This window comes from Pseudopipra pipra, chromosome 10, assembly GCF_036250125.1.
Source record: "Pseudopipra pipra isolate bDixPip1 chromosome 10, bDixPip1.hap1, whole genome shotgun sequence".
Taxonomy (NCBI): domain Eukaryota; kingdom Metazoa; phylum Chordata; class Aves; order Passeriformes; family Pipridae; genus Pseudopipra; species Pseudopipra pipra.
In genome coordinates, this window is record NC_087558.1 from 5,261,984 (window position 1) to 5,281,805 (window position 19,822).

At 40.0% G+C, this 19,822-nt stretch overlaps 1 protein-coding gene across 1 annotated transcript in view; it reads right to left on the reverse strand.

The window, feature by feature from the left end:
* The window catches only part of SPATA16 (spermatogenesis associated 16), a 68,171-nt gene that overhangs the window by 34,531 nt on the left and 13,818 nt on the right, over positions 1–19,822 (reverse strand). Inside the window, 3 exon segments of the mRNA XM_064665589.1 lie at positions 6,056–6,145; positions 16,999–17,039; positions 17,041–17,131. Coding sequence (XP_064521659.1) covers positions 6,056–6,145; positions 16,999–17,039; positions 17,041–17,131 — 222 coding nt within the window.

Here is a 19,822-nt window from a genome sequence, read left to right on the forward strand (position 1 = left end):
TACATTTCCAAAGAAGAAAAGAAATTAATGTTGTTGCTAAAAACTTGTGTGTTCATTTACTGTTGTAAATACTGGAAATATGTGAGGGCGGGACTCAAGGTCAGCTCATTAATCCTTGGCTGCTCTCCTTGAGCTGCAGAGAAAGGAGAGAAGCCCAGAAGGGGAGAGGAGGATTTCCCTGCAGATGGCAGAGCCTCAGGAATAATCACAGTCCATGCACATTAGAGTAACTTTCACTCTCCTATGCTATTCAGCCTTAATTGCTGCTAAGATCAAGAGGCTGATAAATGGCTGAAAATTACCTTTGCTCCCTACTTCAAGTGAACTCACCTGGATCTGCAGTAAGTGGTACTAATAGAGGCCCTCAGCCACTGCACTGTGATGTCAATCCTGTGTAGACCTACTGTTTGGAAAGGGTAAGTATAGCTCTGTTTTCAGATTAACAGGAACTTTAATATTCCTATTTAGAACAACTCTGATGCACACACCTGGGTATTTGAGATCTCTAACACAATCATACTGAGCCCGAGATACAAAATGCAAAACAAGCTGCTGCTCTCTTCTGGCTGACATTCTTATTTTCTTCTGAGATTAGAAAATAAAAGCGATGTTTATAACTGAAGTAAGTAGAAGGTAGTAATTTTAATGCAATTATCCTATTTGAAAAGTGAACAAAATATGAACAGTTGATTTTTAAATATCTTCATATATCATAATTAAGTGTGCTCTCATTACTTTTATGTTATGGAGGCATTTGGAAACCATTACCTGGTCAATGATAAAGAGCACTTCAGAATACTGAACAGGTATGAAATTGTTTATGTCTGGTTTTACTTGTGCGTAGACTAGCTCCAAAACGGGCAAAAGATTGTTATATATGCATAACATCTTGATGTTGCTAATTCCTGCGGAGGACTGACTAGAACTTCCTTTTGAACACTTCACTAGGGAGCCTTAAATGCACTGGGAAGCTGTATAAAACACTTCTGTCCTGCCAAACCCTCCCAGGTTGGTGATGGGATACACTTGCCGCCTTTGCTGAAGTTTCTGGGTCATGAGCCCATTGCTAGAAAGCAGAAATAAGTTTCCTGCCAGGAAAATGGCCCTTGTATTTAGAATACATTTATTGTATTTATTATTATCTGTCCCATGGTTGCGTGCGAGTAACAACTTTCTTCGTGATATTGAAATTGCTCTGCTGTGATAACAAATGTTCCTCATTTAATGGCAAGTGCCACATAAGGACACAGAAATTGCCTTCCAAATGTGAGCTGAGCGATGCACAGGGAAACGACAAGGCTTTTAAAACGACAGGGGATGCTCAAGGAAACTGGTCACTAAGTCCAGCAAGACCTTGGGCTCTCCATGACCTGGTAGAAAACAGGCTGGGTGTGCTGTACAAATCCCAGGAGGAATGGGAGGACCCTGTGCCAATGTTGTCTTCACAGCAGAGCTGTTTGGAGAAGGGATGGGATGGGTGGGGTGAACTGCTGGTAACAAACGTGTAATGAAACATTCAGAGGTACATGGTCCGTGTTTGTTCTGGATTTGCTCTGCTCTCCTGTTTCCTGTTCTACCTCATGCTACCTGAGTTTGGGACAGACCTTGTGCTGCCAATGTTTGGATTTACTTCTGGCAGGGGGTGCGGAAAAACTAGCACTGAAGGCTGCCTCTTGCATCTGATGTGACAGTAAGCTGCTGTTTGACACTTGGACAGTCTCAGGTGATAAAGTGTGTGGCACTGAGATACTGGCAAATTTTAGACACGGACTAACATCGTATGTTGGTGTCAAAATTAATAATAGGCCATGTGGGCTTTCCTTTGGGCTTTGACTGATCCCAGCACTCTCCAGAGCTGCTCTCTTAGATCCAGTTTGTGAAGTGCTCCTGTGGGGAGGATGGAGATCACCAGCAGAAGCTCTTGCATCCCTTCCATGGGTGTGGGAAAAACAAATCCTGTTTCATTCCTGGTTCTGGGCCATGTGTCCACCGGGCACTGGGTGTAAGAATCACTGCTTTGCAGCCCTCACTCCTGGGGGGTCAGTGGGCTCTGACCCTGGCAGCTCCTGAAATAATAGTGTAAAATTAACCCTGCCCAGCTGTGGGAGTGCTCCCTCTCCCTGTTGGTGAGCCCTGAGGCCCCGAGGGACTGTCTGTTTTTGCAGGTGGGGTGGAGGGTTTCTGTTGCTATGACAACAGGGTTTTCTTTTTTCCTTTTGGTCAAATTGGATTTTTTTTTCAGTTTAGAAAAACTGAAACAATTAGGATAGAGACAGAAGATAAACTTTCCTGCTCTCCCACAAGGATACCCAGGCAGGATGCAGAGGAAGGTAGCACGGAGGCAGGTGTGGGCAAAGGCAGGCAGCTGGTATACCCAACCCCAGGATTTACACATCTTTCCTTAAGACAACTATACACTTCATAAAACAAACCCAGACATACAAACTAGCTCAAATAATTCACCTTGCTTTGTCACACTACCTTTTCAAGCCTGACTAAAAGGGGACACAGACCTGAACTCTTTGGAGGGCTGATGTTTACTCCTTGCAGACCTAGTTTGCTTTTCAGCTGACAAGCTTTCTAGATTATTATTATTTTTTTTTTTTAATAGGAATGTCAAAAAGCTGAGTCAGCCATCCCACAGCTATTAAGATCCTAAAACTTCTTCCTTCTTACGGATTGCTTACCCCTACTCTATGCAGTCAGATGAAGATGAGTTGTTTGTTCTGGCAGAAGGACAGTCTGTTTTTCCCTCCATGTATACAACTAATTTCAAGTCACTGGTGTTCTAGCTGGTGATAAAAGAGCTATCTTAAGCTTTTCACAGAACACAGTGACACTGTTAAATCAGCACGGCATTTTCATTAGCAGAAAGATGAGAGCTATACAGTTTAATGAGAAAAAGGGACAAAACACCTTCAGTGCAGCAGGTCTAAACCTCCAGTTTCAAAGGAAATAGGTGTTTTTCTGTAAGTTACACATTTTCACCTTACTACTGGTTCAAGGCTATTCAGTGTCAGCAATAGCCTGCACTGATGGAGTAAAGAAGAAAAATTGCTTTCATGCCTTATTGCTCATCTGGTTAGACCTTTTCCTGCTGCTGCATAACAGGCAGCTGTGGGACCAGGGCCCTTGGGCTTGGGGACCTGAATGTGTATGCTCTGGTAACTTTCTCCAGGAGCTTTAAGGCTCACCCTTGGGTGCATGTTCCTTTTCTAGAACTCTAGTCCTTTGGCAGGACGCTTCCAGTTGCTGCTGTTGCGGACTGATCCTAAGGCTAAATGCCTTCTAATGCCTAAAACTTCCTGGTAACTTCCAGACTAAATTTATATACCACACATTTGATGCCCATTTATTCAAAGGCCAAGACGGTCTTTCAACTCAAATAGATTTTCTCCCTGCTGAGGTTTAAATCTTTACTGTGCTTGTCAAGAGCAGTCTTCTAACATCAGAGATACCAAAAGAGGAGAAATATATTTACTAACTGACACTTCAGTGAAAGCGGTTGCAGCACTTCGGAATTCATCGTTTGCAGATGCTGTGACCCCACAGTGGTGTTTCTGGGATTGCTTTACAATGCCAAATGGCCTTAGGCTGCACTCTACATGGTGGCATCCTATCACAGTGCCATCCCAGAGGAACCGCTGTGCAGCTGACAAAATTCAGAAGAGATGCAGATATCAGACTCCTTACATTAATTCAGACGTCCTTGCATTTATACTCCTTCCTATGCTTATTCTCCTGATACTGGGCTGTGTGAGTGAAAATTGCACACAGAGGAACTTGAGAGATGCTTAAATTACAGCTGACCCTGCTCTAACCTACGACTTTCTCTGAACCGAGGAATTCGGTCTGGCATGTCTTCAGAGACAAAATCTCAGGGGATCTCAGCTTGATAGGTAGGCTGAGTTAAATGTGATTATCCATGCTGCTTGTGCCAAGCTGAGCTGCTCTCAACCAAAGCCACTTCTGTTCACATACCCAAACACTGCTCTAGGTGTTTCTCATGCACTATGCAATTACTTAAAAATCACATGAGGGGGCAGGAAGGCAAGAGATACTTAAAAACAGAAAAGGGAATAGATGACCACGCTCTTTTTAAAAAAACCCAAACATAAATAAATGATGGCTTATGCTAAAAAACCCCAAGTTTGTATTTCCAGAGAGTGCAACTGCATATCTGTATGCCATGGGCTGTCTGTAATGAGCAGAGTACATTCTGCATCATGAGTGGAGTTTAAGACCAGTGACTCCAGAGAGATGACAGAAGTAGTGCTAAGCTTAGTTTAACACAATCTGCAGAAGCAGTTCTGCACAGTTGCTATAACACTATGTTAAACTAGGCTAAACTCTGAACACTGCTATAGTCACTGCTTTTGGAACCACTCTGGAGTCAGTCTGTCAGAATGTTCCTCTCCTTTGCAAAATACATAATCTCATTTAAAATCATCTAGTTTCCTGAAAGCTACTCAGTGTGGGGAAAAAAGTCTGACAGCATTCCCTCTTGCCTGCCGATATAGTAAACTTACTGATTGCTTATCTGCAGCGACACCAATCACAATTTTGTATTTATTTTTGAAATCATATTTATAAACACCTTCTTGGTTTATACTATCTTCTCAAATATGGCCATTTATTTGTATTACTTCTTAAGAAAGCTCAGTTTTTTAATATGTATTTTTAAACAAACTTATTACCATTATTATTTTAAGAATCTTCAACCTGACTTGTAGGGGAAACCCTTCTTTCCTCCCCAACATCCCAAAAAATTCCCCTTCTATCATTTCACCTGATGGGATACTGGTGAATCTGGGGGTTTGAAAATATCCTGGAAAGGATTCCTCACCTGTCTGAAACATCTGGCTGAGCAGTGAACCTCACCTGATGATGACGATTTCTCTCTGAGGGTTTTACACCCAAGTGAAATATTCCAGGTGTATCTGAAATTGCATTTCTTATGAAATTTAGACAAACGGGTTTCCTTACTTGGGGAGCTGATTTCTTCTGCCTGTACTAAGGAGTGTAAGCCGGTGGAGATTGCTTTGACATAATCTCAATGTGTGTTCTGATGAAGGAAAAGTGCTTGTCTTGGTGTCTTTGGCAGAAGTCCTGCACAGAAAATTGAAGTTTATCTTTCCAGATCCTCTCTGCAACTCTGCTTGTCCGCTTGGATAATGTCTTCTTCTACCCCCTGTACTAACTGTTTCGCTGCTATTTTAACAGCTTCAGACCTGTACCATAAGCATCCATCTCAAAGGATGAGCAAAGTGACCCTTTCAGTCTCTTGCCTAATTCACACTGGCTGCTCTGCCATTAGTTACCTAATGATTTGTGAAATATTTTGTGATATAACTTGTGGTCTTCAGCTGAACAGTCCTTGTAAGTGTCCAATATTAGTAGTAATGGTGATACATAGCAAGTTACCATGGCACCATGGCATTTCCTCATGCATTTCTTTCAGTGGTTAAAAACTTCTGTTGTATAGTGAAAGTTTAAGTTTTTGGCAGCATCAGTGCAAGCACACAAGCGGAGCTTCCTCCTGCCGGCTTTCCTCCTGCCAGCAGTTCCCGTTCACACCAGCAATCTCATCAGCTGCACACAGGCTAAATTTTGCAGCATAACACAGTGTACCCTGAGATCCTGATTATTTTTTTCTTCTCTCTCTTTCCCCACCCCCCCTCCCCATCATGTATTTGGAGCACATCTGAGCTTCTGCCCAGGGTTACAGGGAAACCAGAGAGTGAAAGATGCCTTTGTGCACGTAGCTTTTACCCCAGCACAGCCCTGATTGCTGATCAGGGCTCACCCCTGTGCCCAAGAACCAGTGAGTGTTCCTACATGCATTTGCCTAACCACGACCAGGGATATAATTGGGATTATTCATGTTGTGACAACCAGGAGGATTGGAACTCTGCTGCACATGAGATCATGTACACAAAGCCAACACAAAACTCCCACTGATTTTGGAAAAGCCTGGATATAAGATGATATCCTTACTACTGAGAGCTGGAATGAAAGGGATGTAGAGAATCCATTAGAGAGCCACGAGCAGTGCCTTGCAGCTCCAGAATATCTCTGTAAGCACCAAAATCAAGCAGCTTGGTGCAGGTGATTCTGGAGAGAAGTTGGGTTTGGAATAATGTTCCTTTAAAAGATAAGAGAGATGGATGTGTTTAAATTTTTATTTCTTAAATCATTAGAAGATACTAAGAGTCACAGTTTTAAGACATATTGTATGCACTTATTCTATACAACTCAACATTATATCTCAAATGTTATATGGACTCTCTCTCAACAGCTGTGATATACAGACAAACATTAATAAAATTTTTATTTAGGTGTATCATAAATGCAATTTTATTAGGGTTTTGATGATCATAACATAAGCAAAACTGCTAGAGTACAATTTCAAGTTAAGCCCTTCCTCTGCTCACATGAGTGTCAGGTGTCTGATCCATCTACCTGGAGAAACTGTGCATCTAGAATGTATTTAACATTAACTTGGAAGATTCTGAAATACTTTCTGCACAAGGGATAGGTTCTATGTGGATGGACCTTAACATGTTTCTTGGACCTTAACTTTAACAGATGCAGTTACAGGTGTAACAAGTTACAGGTTTTAAGTCAATGTCAGAAAAAGATGGAAGGACAAAAATAGCAGAAGCTCAGCAGCTAGATGGGCAGGCAGGGTGGCCTTCTGAGGGGGGCAAGGGGAAGGCAGGAGTGACAGCTCCTACATCTAATTAGTTCCACCTGTGAGATCTCCAGCAAGTGACTGGTTTCCCTGGTCGGCAGCACTTCAGGGCATGGAAAAAAGCTACATAGGCCTTGTTCTAGGATGCAGAGTTTAGTATTTATCACTACATACATGTTTTATAAGGTATTTAACTTAGAACATCAACAAAGAGATTAACACTATATTCTATTACAATGAAAACTTGCAAACTGGCTTTTGTTTCCTCACTGAGAGTTTTGAATATCATGTTAGCATAACAAACTATTGCCTTTATGATTTCAGTATATTAATAACTACAGAACTAATCCTTTTTCTAGCCAGATCATTTATTAAAGTTTATTCATCATCTTGAAACTATGGCATGAATATATATGTAAACACATTCAGCTATAAATTCCCATTTATGGAAAAAACTGGTGCATTTTAGAGGTCCAAATACTGTCTTTTCTCAATGTGTTCAGCACTCATGGACTGTATGAAAGTGGACTTCAGAAGGGGCTTTTAAAATACATTAAAACCTAAAAGTATCTCCAAGATGCTGTAGCCTGGTGAATCAAATTAACTCTTTCTCCAAGGCACACGAAAGAAGGCCTGAAGCTCTGGATGGTAACATCTGCATTTGCAAGTAATTAGATAAATAAGGACATTTCTGTTCTGGCGCAGTAAAGCTTTACTCTGTATGAGCAGAGCTGCTTTGTGCTGTGGAGATGCAGTTGTGCTGAAGACCATCCTAAGGAACTAGGAAGCATCTTAGAACTGTGCTTTCACAGTCCAGCATCTGAAAGAAAAAACACTCAGAAAATTGTATTAAGAGAAAGCATCATTGCAGGAACTACCTCCCTGGGAAGAAGGGCTGTGTGTGTGTGTGTGTAAAACCAATGACAAATGATCTCGTAACCTAAGGCGTTACTGGAGGAAGGACAGGCCTTAGTGACTGGGAGAACATCTAAATACTGAACTAATACAATGTGAGAATGAGCACAGGATGTTAAAAATTAGTTGCTCTTAATGAGGGAATGAATCACTCTTAGCAGCAACGAAAAGATAATGCCAACAGCAAACACTGCAGCTCTCAGCCAAACATAATTTAGATCTGAAGTTTAGACAATACTGATGGTAACCAAAACTTAATTCAAAATCAAAATGACCAAATCATCAAATAATATCATTTAATGATTTGACCAAAACAGTAATACTTTATGTAGATGACAACTGGTGACTCTGTAAGCTGTTCTAAAGATTATTGCTGCTGTAAACTGTAGTCAACAGTTGATAATAGTAATATTGATTTTTTTTTTTCATTTTCACCCCCCTCTCCAAGTTATGGCTTCTACCACAGCTAAGCAATAACATTGTGAGGGGAACAAATTAAAAAAAATCAATGATTCCCTGGTAGTTAGCAACACATTTTCTGTAAGACTTTGAGCAGGATGTACTGGGATAGGCTTATAATAAATATAGAACTGTGGCAGATTTTCATAGAATTAGATATCAGCTCTTCATTTTTCCATCTTGATTTTTTTTTAAACGTGTCTCAAAGAGATCAACTGCTTCTCTTGGTCTATAAATTCTATACTGAAAAATAATATAGCATGCCCTAAATAGCATGAGCAAACAGCAGAAGGCTACCTTTGACTCCTGGAGTTTGGTTTGATTTTGCTACACTCTCTGTAGTCTATACTCTAGAAATAATTTCTGCTGTATTCCTGCTTTCCCCCAAAGTAGCCCTTTGCTGTGCTGATGCTCCAGTTCAGTGGCCTTTGTGCAGAGCAGTGCTCATTTAACACCAGGTGTGCACCAAAGCTGTGAGGAGCTGCCCCTGCTTTTAAATCTGACTCTGATGTGTTTCAGGTGATTTTGGTGAAGAGGCAATAAAAAAAAAAAGGAAAAGAGGAAACAAAGGACTTGTACAAAGGTTAAGTGGAAAACCCTAATTCCAGGAAGTTTTCCTTCAAATAGGAGCAGATGGTGGGCCCATCTGGCCAGGCAGAAATGTGCCAGGCTGGGCATACTGAGAACAAGTCCATGCTCCAAGATCCACCTCCAGCCGTGAGCATCTTGATACTAGGCTGGTTAATCCAGTAATTAATTAGGAGGGATGAGTTTCAAGAGTGAAGCTTGAAAGGAGAATTGGGAAGGGAAGAAGGTGGTGGACACACTGGTGGCAGCATGGTTGGGACCATTTCTGTATGTGCTTTGTGCCATGAGCAGAAGCATCTTTGGTCTTTTTACTCGTGTGCATTTCATGGGATCTTCACATTAAAAAGAAAAGGTACTTTCAACAGAAAACATCTGAAAATATTCTGAAAAGCTCTTACTTTGCACAGAGAAAACTTCTAATCGGCAAAACTGCAAATAAAGTCACTACAACTGAAGATTAAAACTTGTGTTCTTGCCAGGTTTTGCCCTCATCTGTCAAATGACTAGGCTAAAGTAAACTTGAAATAGATTTTCATTTATTTTTCATCTTCACTGTAATCCAAAGACTGCCCTGTTAAAAGCCTTTCGTAAATCATTTGGTCAGTTTTTCTCAACAAAACAGTCTTTAAGTAATGCCGTATATCAGCCCCTTTTTTGACGTTTTCATTTTTTCATCTTGACATCTTCTCTTAAAAATAATACAGTGTTTGTCCTGTTATCTTTTTTCAGACACTGGGGGTGTGGGGGGAGGAAGAAGGCATCAACTCTCTCCCCATTACAGCAATTGGAGTATGCAAATGAAAGATGTACTCGTCAGCCTATGGTTTTCCTTTCAATCTTATTGCCCAATGTTAAGACAGCAAGTGTGGCAAGAAACTCAGATTGCTGCATCAAAACTGGAAGCTGGAAATCACGCAGCCTTTTCCCTAAGGTGCACAGTCTCTATCAAATTCCTTCCTAAATGCAACAGGGATTTAACTCTAATCTGACTGACATGAAGAAGTGCCTCTGCTACAATCCACCACATCATTCGTGTTTGGCCTTTACAGGCCAAGAAAAAGTCAATGAGATAATTCTATAGATGAAACAAGTGAAAAAATACACTCCAATACTAAAGCAGATAAACTCATTTTTCTTGCTCGTCCTGTGAGTAAAAGCCAGCTGGTTTGTAGAGGTGCGTGGAGTTCTTTCTTTAATTAGAGTAGCAACTTTTTCTTTTTCCTAGTTATTCACACTTTCCTGAGATACAGTGTGGTTTAATAGTCAATTATAATTGACTGTTAAGAGAGGAATTAGGTGATTTATCAGAAGTAAAAATTCAGTGCTAAAACAGTATCTCTGCAGAGAGATGTAAAGCTGCAGGGGTGGGTGCTGAGTGACTGCACAGATGCAGTTGCTGAGCCATTCTTCACCACAGCACTAAAGACAATGTCAGTGCAAGTGATGTGTCAACCAGTGTTCAGCAGAGCCATGTATTCCAGTGCTGTAGACCAATATAGTGCTTTTATCTTCAGTGAACAGTGTCAATCAGTACAGCTGGTGATCCAACCCCAATATACTTGTGGATGAACCCGATAAATCCTGTATAATTACACTGAACCTCAACTTTCTCCTTTTTCTTTGTTTCATCTGTGTAGCAGGCAGCTTATTGTCTGTGGTATAGTTCTAGTCTTACATCTGTTTGAGTCTGCTGAGCTCTGTTTTTGTGATCCCAAGGGCTGGTTTAAGAGCTCAGCTCTAATAGAGACAGCCAGATTCCTGAACCTTATGGTAGCCAGGAATCGACCTCATGGTATTTTCCTGCAATTTGCATGTGCAGTGATATTAAGATTTTATTTAAGTTCTATCTGAGGACCTCATGGTGGCACATTTGCTTATAGCCATCTTTGTGTTCTAAACCACTTCTCTTTCTGGTGCTGTTGTAGGGAATTAAGAGGGATGTGTTTTGGATGAACAAAAGCTTGCAAACATTTTTCCTCAATTTGAGAGCTTACCAAAGATGACACCTTGAAGAGGGTAAAAAAACCTCCCTCTTGGAACAAGCTGGTGGAAATATTTGGTTGGGTCGTGAGAGCAGGCATGAGGAAGCTCTGTCTCCCAGAGGACAAGAGTGAGGTGGTTTGGGTGCTACTAGGTATTAAGAAGTAAAGGGAGAAGAAGGGTGTCTGTGGTGAGTAGACCCACCTGAAGAGACGTGAGGGAGACAGGGCCTTTTTCCTGAGCTTGGTTTCAGCCTCTTGATGGCTGGACAGGTTCAGAACCATTGGTCCATGAGGAATTTTCATTCTCTTTCCACGAAATGCCTGGCTGTGACCATGCCCACCCTACCCTGCACTTGGGGACTTTTTACCCCTGCATGAGTTCTCTGGTCTCTGAAGGAGGGAGCACCTTTACCTCCTTGCCGTGGCCACTCTTTTTAAAGAAGTGATATGCAAAATTAGATAACATCTCTATTACAGAGAAAAAAGATGGAGGACAAAAGGGTCAGGATTGCTTCATAGATGTAGCTACAAGAGTAGCTGCATGGAATACTGCTTATCAAGACAAATTTGGCAGAGTCCAGAGTGGGTCTCTCTGGTAAACTGATAAATCATTAGGCAACTCTTATATATAGCCATCACCACTGAACAAAACACTGACAATCTTCTACCAAACCTAGGTGGATGAAGGAAGAGGACCAAATCCTCTTACACTTGAAGGAGGACACTTGACTTCTCTTTGTGCAGTTGGATTTTTTTGCATGACCCATCAGAAATAAATGCAGTTATGGCATCTATGGGTAAGGACTGTCAGTTCACAGAATAAACCATCTCATGATGTTTTCATATTTAAACAGACAGGAAGGGAGGAAGTGTGGGTTCCCAAAAAAGGTTTCACACAACGCCTTTTCTCTGTCAGTGAAGTGAAATATAACTGCCATGCTAAAAGGTTTTGCAGCAGTAATTTGCTTTGAATTGCAAGCATAAGATAAATGTGCTATACAGGTCTCAATTCCTCAGCTGTGAAGGTGGTAAAAAGGAGAATATTCCCTGGTCCAGAACAAAAAGATATTTAAAACTATCTTGTTTCAAAGCTCCCAAAACATCTTAACACAAGTGAAGATACTCTGCACTCCCTGTCTTGTTTGCACAATGTACTGCCCACTTGCTTTCCAGCTGTAGTACCAAATTTTCTGCTGTCATTAGGACTGCTCTCAGGTATCTCAACTCCAAAACAGTTCAATGATGCCAGACTTTTCTTTCTACAAGGAATTGTATGTCATCATGGCTTTTATTTTTCAAGTGTCCCTTTGCTTAATAGGATCTCATCATATGTGTAGATAAATGTTTTTGCAATATAGCATCATCAAAGTCAAGGGGGATTTAGCCTTTGACCTCAATGGAGGAGATCTCAGCCCTTAAAATAGGAACCATGTCACTGATATGATGACCTGGAAATAACTTATGACTCAGAGCTGAGCATCAGAATCCAGAGAAAATGATGCTCATTTAAAAGGTAATAAAAAGTTGAAGCACACAGAAATATTTGAAATGCTGCACGAGAAGGAATTATTTTTAAGAAGACTTCTGGTTTATATTATTCAGAGCATCCCAATGGAATAGCTCTGTATTAATAATATCTCATCTATTATGTATATTGTAATATGCCTAACACAATTGCTGAAGTAATTTGGTGCTGCTAATTCTTCTCTTTCTTTTTATTCCCTTTTCTGAAGAGGTAAAGAGATTAGGAGAGTAGTTTAGAGTGAAGTATACATTGAATTACAGACTTCCCACAGATTAGAACAATCAGTTATTGTATTTCCTGTTTTTCTATTTCAGCCTAAAAATCTATGCACTTCTTGAGCTCTGCTTTTATTCTGCCTCCATTTTAATGCCCACTGACTGCAGTGTATCATCTCATCATTGTATTACTTATTTTTGATTATTTAATATTTCACTAGAATTCCATTCTCAAGTTACTTTAATATAGTCCTATTTTAAAGGTGCCAAATAAGGAACCTAGGAAATGAAGAATTAGCTGAATATTGAATTTTTAGCCTGAAAGTTCTGAATAATGAGGGTTAAAGAATCCTGTCTGGTCCTGTCTATAATACACTGACCAATACAAGATGTCTTTTGAGATGTCTTTTCTTCTGACAGATACTACATAAAGCTTCATCATTGTAAATTATTTTAAACCTTTTGTAAGTGTTTGAAAAGTCACTGGGAAAAATGCAGAGGATTTAGAAGTAAATCCGTGAGCCTTTAGCTGTTTCAGATTTTCCCCCCACTGTGCCTCCATAAGAGATTCCCTCTGTTAACTCATCACTAAAGCAATTGTGTACTACTTAACAGAGGTGCTATTTTCTACTTCATGTGTCTCCCTATGAATTGTGCAAGAGGCATTAGAGAACCCTGCCTTCCACTGAACACATAAAAAGGCATAGCAGAAAAAGCTTTACAGATTTATTGCATTCTCTATGCGTTGCCTTTCTGGGAGGGAGGGAGAGAATTGGCAGCGGGTCCTGCTGTGGAGCAGAGTCTGCAAGGACACAGGAAAATCTTTGCTAACCCCCAAAGACTTTGAATAGCTCTGTACAGCAGTCCTTATTAACATGTACATATTTTTCAGGTACTACTTAGAGATAACATTGAAGAAATGTGACACAAAGTCTGGTTCCTCTTTCTCTCCTCAACCCTTACATCCACGATTTCCAGATCAAGGGAAGGACGGCAGGGATTGAAGTTCAGGAATGCTTCGAGAGGAGGTAGGACACAAATATCTTTCCAGATGGCACTTCCCAATGCACCTCTCACCACCAGTCATAGGTTTCCTATGCCATGGAAGCTATCCCCTTGGGAAGAGGTGTGATTTTCCACCTGTGGTGGGCAAACTCGTGTCCTCACTGGGGAGCCAATTTCCAGAGGAGTCCTGTGGCACCAGCAGCCATACTGCAGCTGGGCAGGGAATGGTCACAAAGAGGCAGATATGAACCCAAATCCTTTTTGTCACTTGCTGCTGGGTAGGTGACATTAACCTCTTCCGCATTTTCTAGTGCTTGATCCACATACAGAATCTGTATGAACAACTGGGTGAAGCCACATGTCTGTCATTCCCCAAACCCTGTGTGCCATGAGGACCACAGAAGCAGGATTAGTACAGCAGCAAAATGCATCTTTCCAATAGAAAGGTTCTCTGTTATTTTCTCATGTGCTGACAGAAAGTCCCATGCTCTCAATGCAGATTTATTTTATCCTGCTTGGGGGGAAAAACAAAATAAACAAAGCAACTTTAAGGGTATATAGAGTCTCATCAAGAAAGTTACTCATAAAATGTTTTGGACGATCTCCATCTTCAATTGTCCTGGAGTCCAGCATGACTCTCTCCAATTTCAAATAAAATTGAGTCTTAACTGTTGCTGAGCTGTGTATGTGATACACCAAGGGTTGTTTTTCCATGTGCAGTTGTGGCTTTCTGGATATCTCAGTTGGACCTGGCCCTCTGAAGAGCGGGTGTAATTGGGGGACTGCTCTGCTCAAATGCCATGCTCTGCTTCAAGATTGTTTTCATTTGGGGCAAATATTCAACCACTGGCATTATTAGGCTGAGCAACATAAGGCCTAAGTACTAATCTGAGGTTTCTTAGTCAGTTCTTGACTTCTCAGACCTTCACTGTTTTGCCATCTGCTATAATTGAAAATTGCCTTCTGCAACCGAAGGGAAAATCTAATTTCTCAGCAAGCCATATGGGGTTATTAAGATCATTAAACCCTGGTATGCCATAATGCCTGGGCCAAAAGGACCACAGGGCACGCAAATATTGTGTGATTCATTTTGTAGCTTCAGACTGCAAGTTAGGAATTATTTTGATGGCTATCTTATGATGAAAAGTGCTGGTCAAGTAGGTTACAGCAGATGTTGATTGGTGAGGTCAATCCATGGCATGTTTGCTCAGAGCTGTGACGGATGAGACGTGGTTTTAATGGTGTTTGATCACAAAGGGTAAATCTTTTGTATCAGCCTGACAAATGATCAGAAACCAGCCAGTGCCCTTAGTTGTGCCAGTGATGCCAAAGGCAGCCTTGAGTAATAAGAAACCAGAGAATACAATTTCCACTTTTCAGGAGGCCCCAGACTTGGCTTCTCATACAGGGTCTAAAGCTGATGATATATTGTACTCCCCTTCCTTTCTTAAGAATGGGAAAGCTATTCCCCTGCAGTTGCCTATTCTTGAACACTATAAAACTGAGCTGCTGGAATTTTTCCTCTATTTTCTCTGTTTCTCTAGTTGTGATATTTTGTGAGATTTCTCCCTTGCAAACCCACTTCTACATATTTGATACAACCGTGTGTGAGAATATTAAAGCTGATTTTTGGCTAACGAGGCTTCAGAAATGAATGCAGGAGCTGTGAAATTTACATGAAATTAAAGAAAAAATACTTCAGTAAATGCAAATAAATGCAGAAATGAATATTTTAATTTGGATTCATGATTAACGCCAAAGGATTACCAGCAAACCATTACAATGTGATGACATAAAAACTCAATGGGAATAAAAATTCTATATGCACTAGTTAACTGATGGAAGGAAGCTATTTTTAGTAGGACAGCTCAGACTAATTTATTTGTTCTTTAAAAAAAAGTAGCTATTGATTGTATTTCAAGTTTTGTCTATGATAATTATGTCTCAGAATATTTTTACTGGTGTAGTATTGTATCAGTTTCTGCATTTTACAATGGGCAAACCAACTATGATCAGTAGATTTATACCCATTCTTTCACTTTTTAAATGAATGGTATTGAAAATAGGCATTGCTGATTGTCACTTTTCTTTATGCTATGTAAATAAAGGAGTTAAGAACAAATTGTTATAATTATATACAAGAATAATATATAAGAAAAAAAAGTGAAAGTTTTTTCCCTCCTTCAGTTTTCCAGTGATCTCAATCTGACTGCATTTATTTCCTCTGTACGTCCGGGGTTTCTGTACGTCATGGTTTCTGTTTTAAGACAATAAGAACCAAAGCATGTTTGAATAGGCTTTAGTTTCTGTAGCACTGTGGTCAAGACATCTTACTCTTCTGAAATCAAGACAAATTAAATTAGTTAAAAAAAAGTATTTCCTGTTCTAGTCTGACTGTCCAAATAGCTTTCGTATTTTAGTGTCCTTGGAAATCACAGTTAGAATAAGAGAGTGATACAATTTTCCCAAAAGTTGGGAGTCCAGTCAATGTTTAAATATATTTTTTTCTTTCCTTTGAGAAGCCATGAAAAAGTGTGGTTGGTTTTTAATTTGCATGAGGCGTGTGCTTTTTTAAGTTTTTGTTGTTCTCTACCCACTCAGGCTGACAGCCCAGGATGGCACTTGGAACTAGTCTGAAGGATGCACACCCATAATGTGTGTAGGCTCCAGGTAGGCATAGCTTTCCAGATGCGAAATCCTTGGGAAAGGGGTGGGGATGAGTGGAGATGGGAGTTGAAGACCTTGTCATTAGGTCAGGATTCTCAGACATCCCATGACTGTGAACCTGCTGCCAGGATGGCATTGCATTTCCATACCGACACACCCTTCCCCCCTGCCTCCTGTGCATTAGACATGAGCCTGTGCCTCCTCTTTTGTTGTAACTACTCTTCTGTAGTTACATTCATTTGAGATGACTGTATGAAAAAATCCTCACCCTGCACGAATTGCAGTGTCCATCTTAATACATCTCAAACAAGGGGAAAAATGAACGGAGGCCTCAATAATGAAGTGTTGCTGGCATGACATGCATGCGCTTAACAGAAACTATCATTGTTTCTGAATGCTAATTAAAGGCAGCACAAACCCAGCAAAATCCTAACTCATCTGAAACTAATGGGAATTTTATCTCAACCATGTGCAAGTTTTGTTTCTGGCTTCTTTAAGCACTGCTGGTGGTGCTGTTCTTTGATGTGGATCACAAGTGAGCCCATGAGGAATTATGCAATGGAAACGATTTGAAGCCATCCCTGACCTAATCTGGCTCAAAAAAGATCAAGAGCTCATAATATGCTTACTGTCATATAAGGCTGAGCACGTTTATATTTGTCTAACTTCAGTCTTGAGGGTGCCATGAACTATGGATGTGACTTCCCCTTAATATCTTCACCTTCTGCATTATCAGAGCAGTAAATGCATACATGACTACCGTGGTGAAAGTCTCAAATTATGAGAATTAGTCCAATCTAAACATCAGTGCCACATGTAAGTTGTGTTTTATTGATTCCTCTTTTTCTCATTGTTAGACTGATTCCTTTTACAAAGGATATATTCATAGTCTTTGCTTAATTTTTTATTTCAGCCTTAGCAGTGTATAGAATCAAAATTTATTTTTACCTGTGTGAATGATTCAGAGCAATATCAGGTTTCCCCAGCTTTTAAGTAGCATATCAGAAGTTTTGCTTCAATATCACTGGCAACAGTGCAAACATCTTTTGGGGATGTCTTCAAGGGCTGGTCTAAGAAATGCCTTTAGTGCAAAGCTGTACAAAAAACAAACCCACTAATTACTAATGTTATAATGCACTGTTTGTTAGGTAGAAACACTTTTTGTCACTGATAAATGGAGAAAAATGAAGTAAAATATACCCTGGTTTTACCTAAATTCAGCCCTACAGAAATCAGTGCAAATATATGGGAATATAATACAAAATGTGGAGTCACATTCCCAGAAGGGAAAGAAAAAAAGGTGGAGAATGAGCTAAAAACTAAAAAACACTGTTTGGGAAAGGTACAGTTTCTTTCCTATTTTCAAAAATTAAGGCTCAAGTTCAGGCTCCCCAAATCCATGGCTGTCTTCGGGTCAAGGTTGAAGGAGAAGTCTGAGAGCTACTTGCTTCAGTAAGCCAGTGGTAAACTCTGCCTTAGGCTTTGCTTTGTCCCACAGGTAGGAAAGAAATGAGTGATACAAGCCAAGGAAAGCAGAAACTCTCCTCTTCATTTAATGGGAGGACTTGTTATTCCAGAAAATTGCTGTGGAAAGTAAAAGGGATGAGGTTAAGCATCTTTCCCATTTTCTTGAGCTGTACAGAACTTAGAAGAGAGAAATATCATATTTTCTGTTTTAAAATACTCTTTTTTTTTTCTGGTAGGTAAATCACCTGCTGTTCATGACAGCCAGTGACTTTCTCATTAAATAAGGTTCTAATTAATAATATGCATCATTAGAATTAGATAACCCACAACTTCTTAAAAATTCAGAGAGCTCTCAGCACTGGCAGAGCTGTGATACTGGGCAGGACCTACTTCAATCTTCAAATCTTTGTTTTATTGATCTACAGGCAAACTGATTTTGTAATGCCAGAAAGTAGTGAAAATTGACATTCAGTTCTTGAGAAAATTCAACTCTAAGCACATAGATTAAGTCTAAGAGCCCTGTCTTTCAGGACAATAACCATATAGTGCTACTAATGAAAATGCAATTGAATGCCCTTTGCTTGGATAAGCCTCCCTAACAGGATTGTTTAGTGTGCAATGATTTCGTCTGACTAAGTGACTTCACTGAGAATCAGCTTAAAAAGTAGATTTCTAATGAAGACTAACAAAGTAAAATTTTTCTAGGCTGTGTGCTTAAACTCTTGGATCACACTGAGACCAATGCTGAGGACCTGCTGATGTGGATGGAGTGGATGAAGGCAGTCTCTGCTTTAACTGGGGTGTTACCAAGGGACTCTTGCTTGAATCTGTTTTGCCAATCACCACAGCTTTAAAATAGAAGGAGGGGTATCTGGCTTGTTTGTCCAGCTCCTCATCCCTAATGAGATTAGTTGTAATAATTACTTTCTTGTGTCTATGTATTTACAATGCAGTGGTTGATCTTTAGGAGGTGCAATGTCAACTCAGCAGGTTGAGATCTCTTTAGATGATTAAATCTGTCAAGAAGAAAAGCTCTTCTATATATGCATTTTCCTCCCTCTGTCTGGTCCTTAAACCCAAGAAGGATTATTGATTCACATCCACACTTAGCACCCTCAGAGATAACCCTATCTTTCATCTTTTTGTCCACTGGTTAGAGAGATCAGCTCAATTCTTTACAGGCAACAAGGGTCATTCAAGGGAGTGTCCCCACAGTTCAGGTGTGACAAATATTTTTTCTTTCCCATTCCTTCTCTGCTGAGCAAAGTTAAACAGTGTATATAATAACACCCATACATTTAAGATTTTCTACCATCTTGTTATCAGTAGAAGTTATAAATCAGAGTATTCATCACTTTTAACTTTGCTCATGGTACCGTATATATCTGCTGAAGTGTCTCTGTGGATAAGATGGGCTATATGTAACTAAAAGACCCAGAGAATTATGTTCACATCAGTGAACATAAAAGTATCATCAAGTTTTTCTGTAATAACACTTTTCAGCTGAATTGGCCATGCTGTGACCTCTGTTAAATTTATGGGAATGAGAGATTTGAGGCTACTCCATGAACTTTCAAGTTCTTGAATGATTGTGAGAAGAAAAGAATCATATAGGGATCCCTTCAGTATAAAGTGCTGCAATTCAGAATTTCCTTGAGTCTTAATGCTGATATGAAGAGTTATGTTTAGACCTACATAACCCCTCAGTTATCTTTGACAAAAACCAAGACATGAGTCTCTCTAAACCATATCTGAACAGATAAGGATTCAGAAAATATGTTTAAATACAGTGAAGATTGGATTCTGTCAAGTCTTCTCTAAGACATCTCAGAGTAAGAGTTCAAAGAAACTAATAATAAGTCAATCTTTTTTCTCACAAAATCAGAGTCATATTTTAAAGGGATGTGCCTGCATTTGGGACCATCTAAGCTGTATACCTTTTCTGTCCCAGTCTCTCTCCTGGTTTTTGTGTAGCATTTCCACAGCACATCAGTGCAGACCAGTTTCATACAAACAACAGCAACGTGCACAAAAAGTAAGATTCAATTTAATTTTGCAGAAACTGTTCCTTCTGTACTAAGCAGAAAAGTTATGAATGTACAGACCAGCCTTAGTGTCTGGTATTAGTGAGATGCACAATTCAATCTGCTCACTGCTGTAAGGACTTTTTTGGTAGCAATATAGACTCCACTGGTAAAGGCTTCTGTTGGGTGAACTATCTCTATGCAGCCTGAAAACCACATCGTTTTCCAAGCTCTGATAGAGATGATACCTTCTCTGTGTGTGTGTTTCACCACCCTTTTCC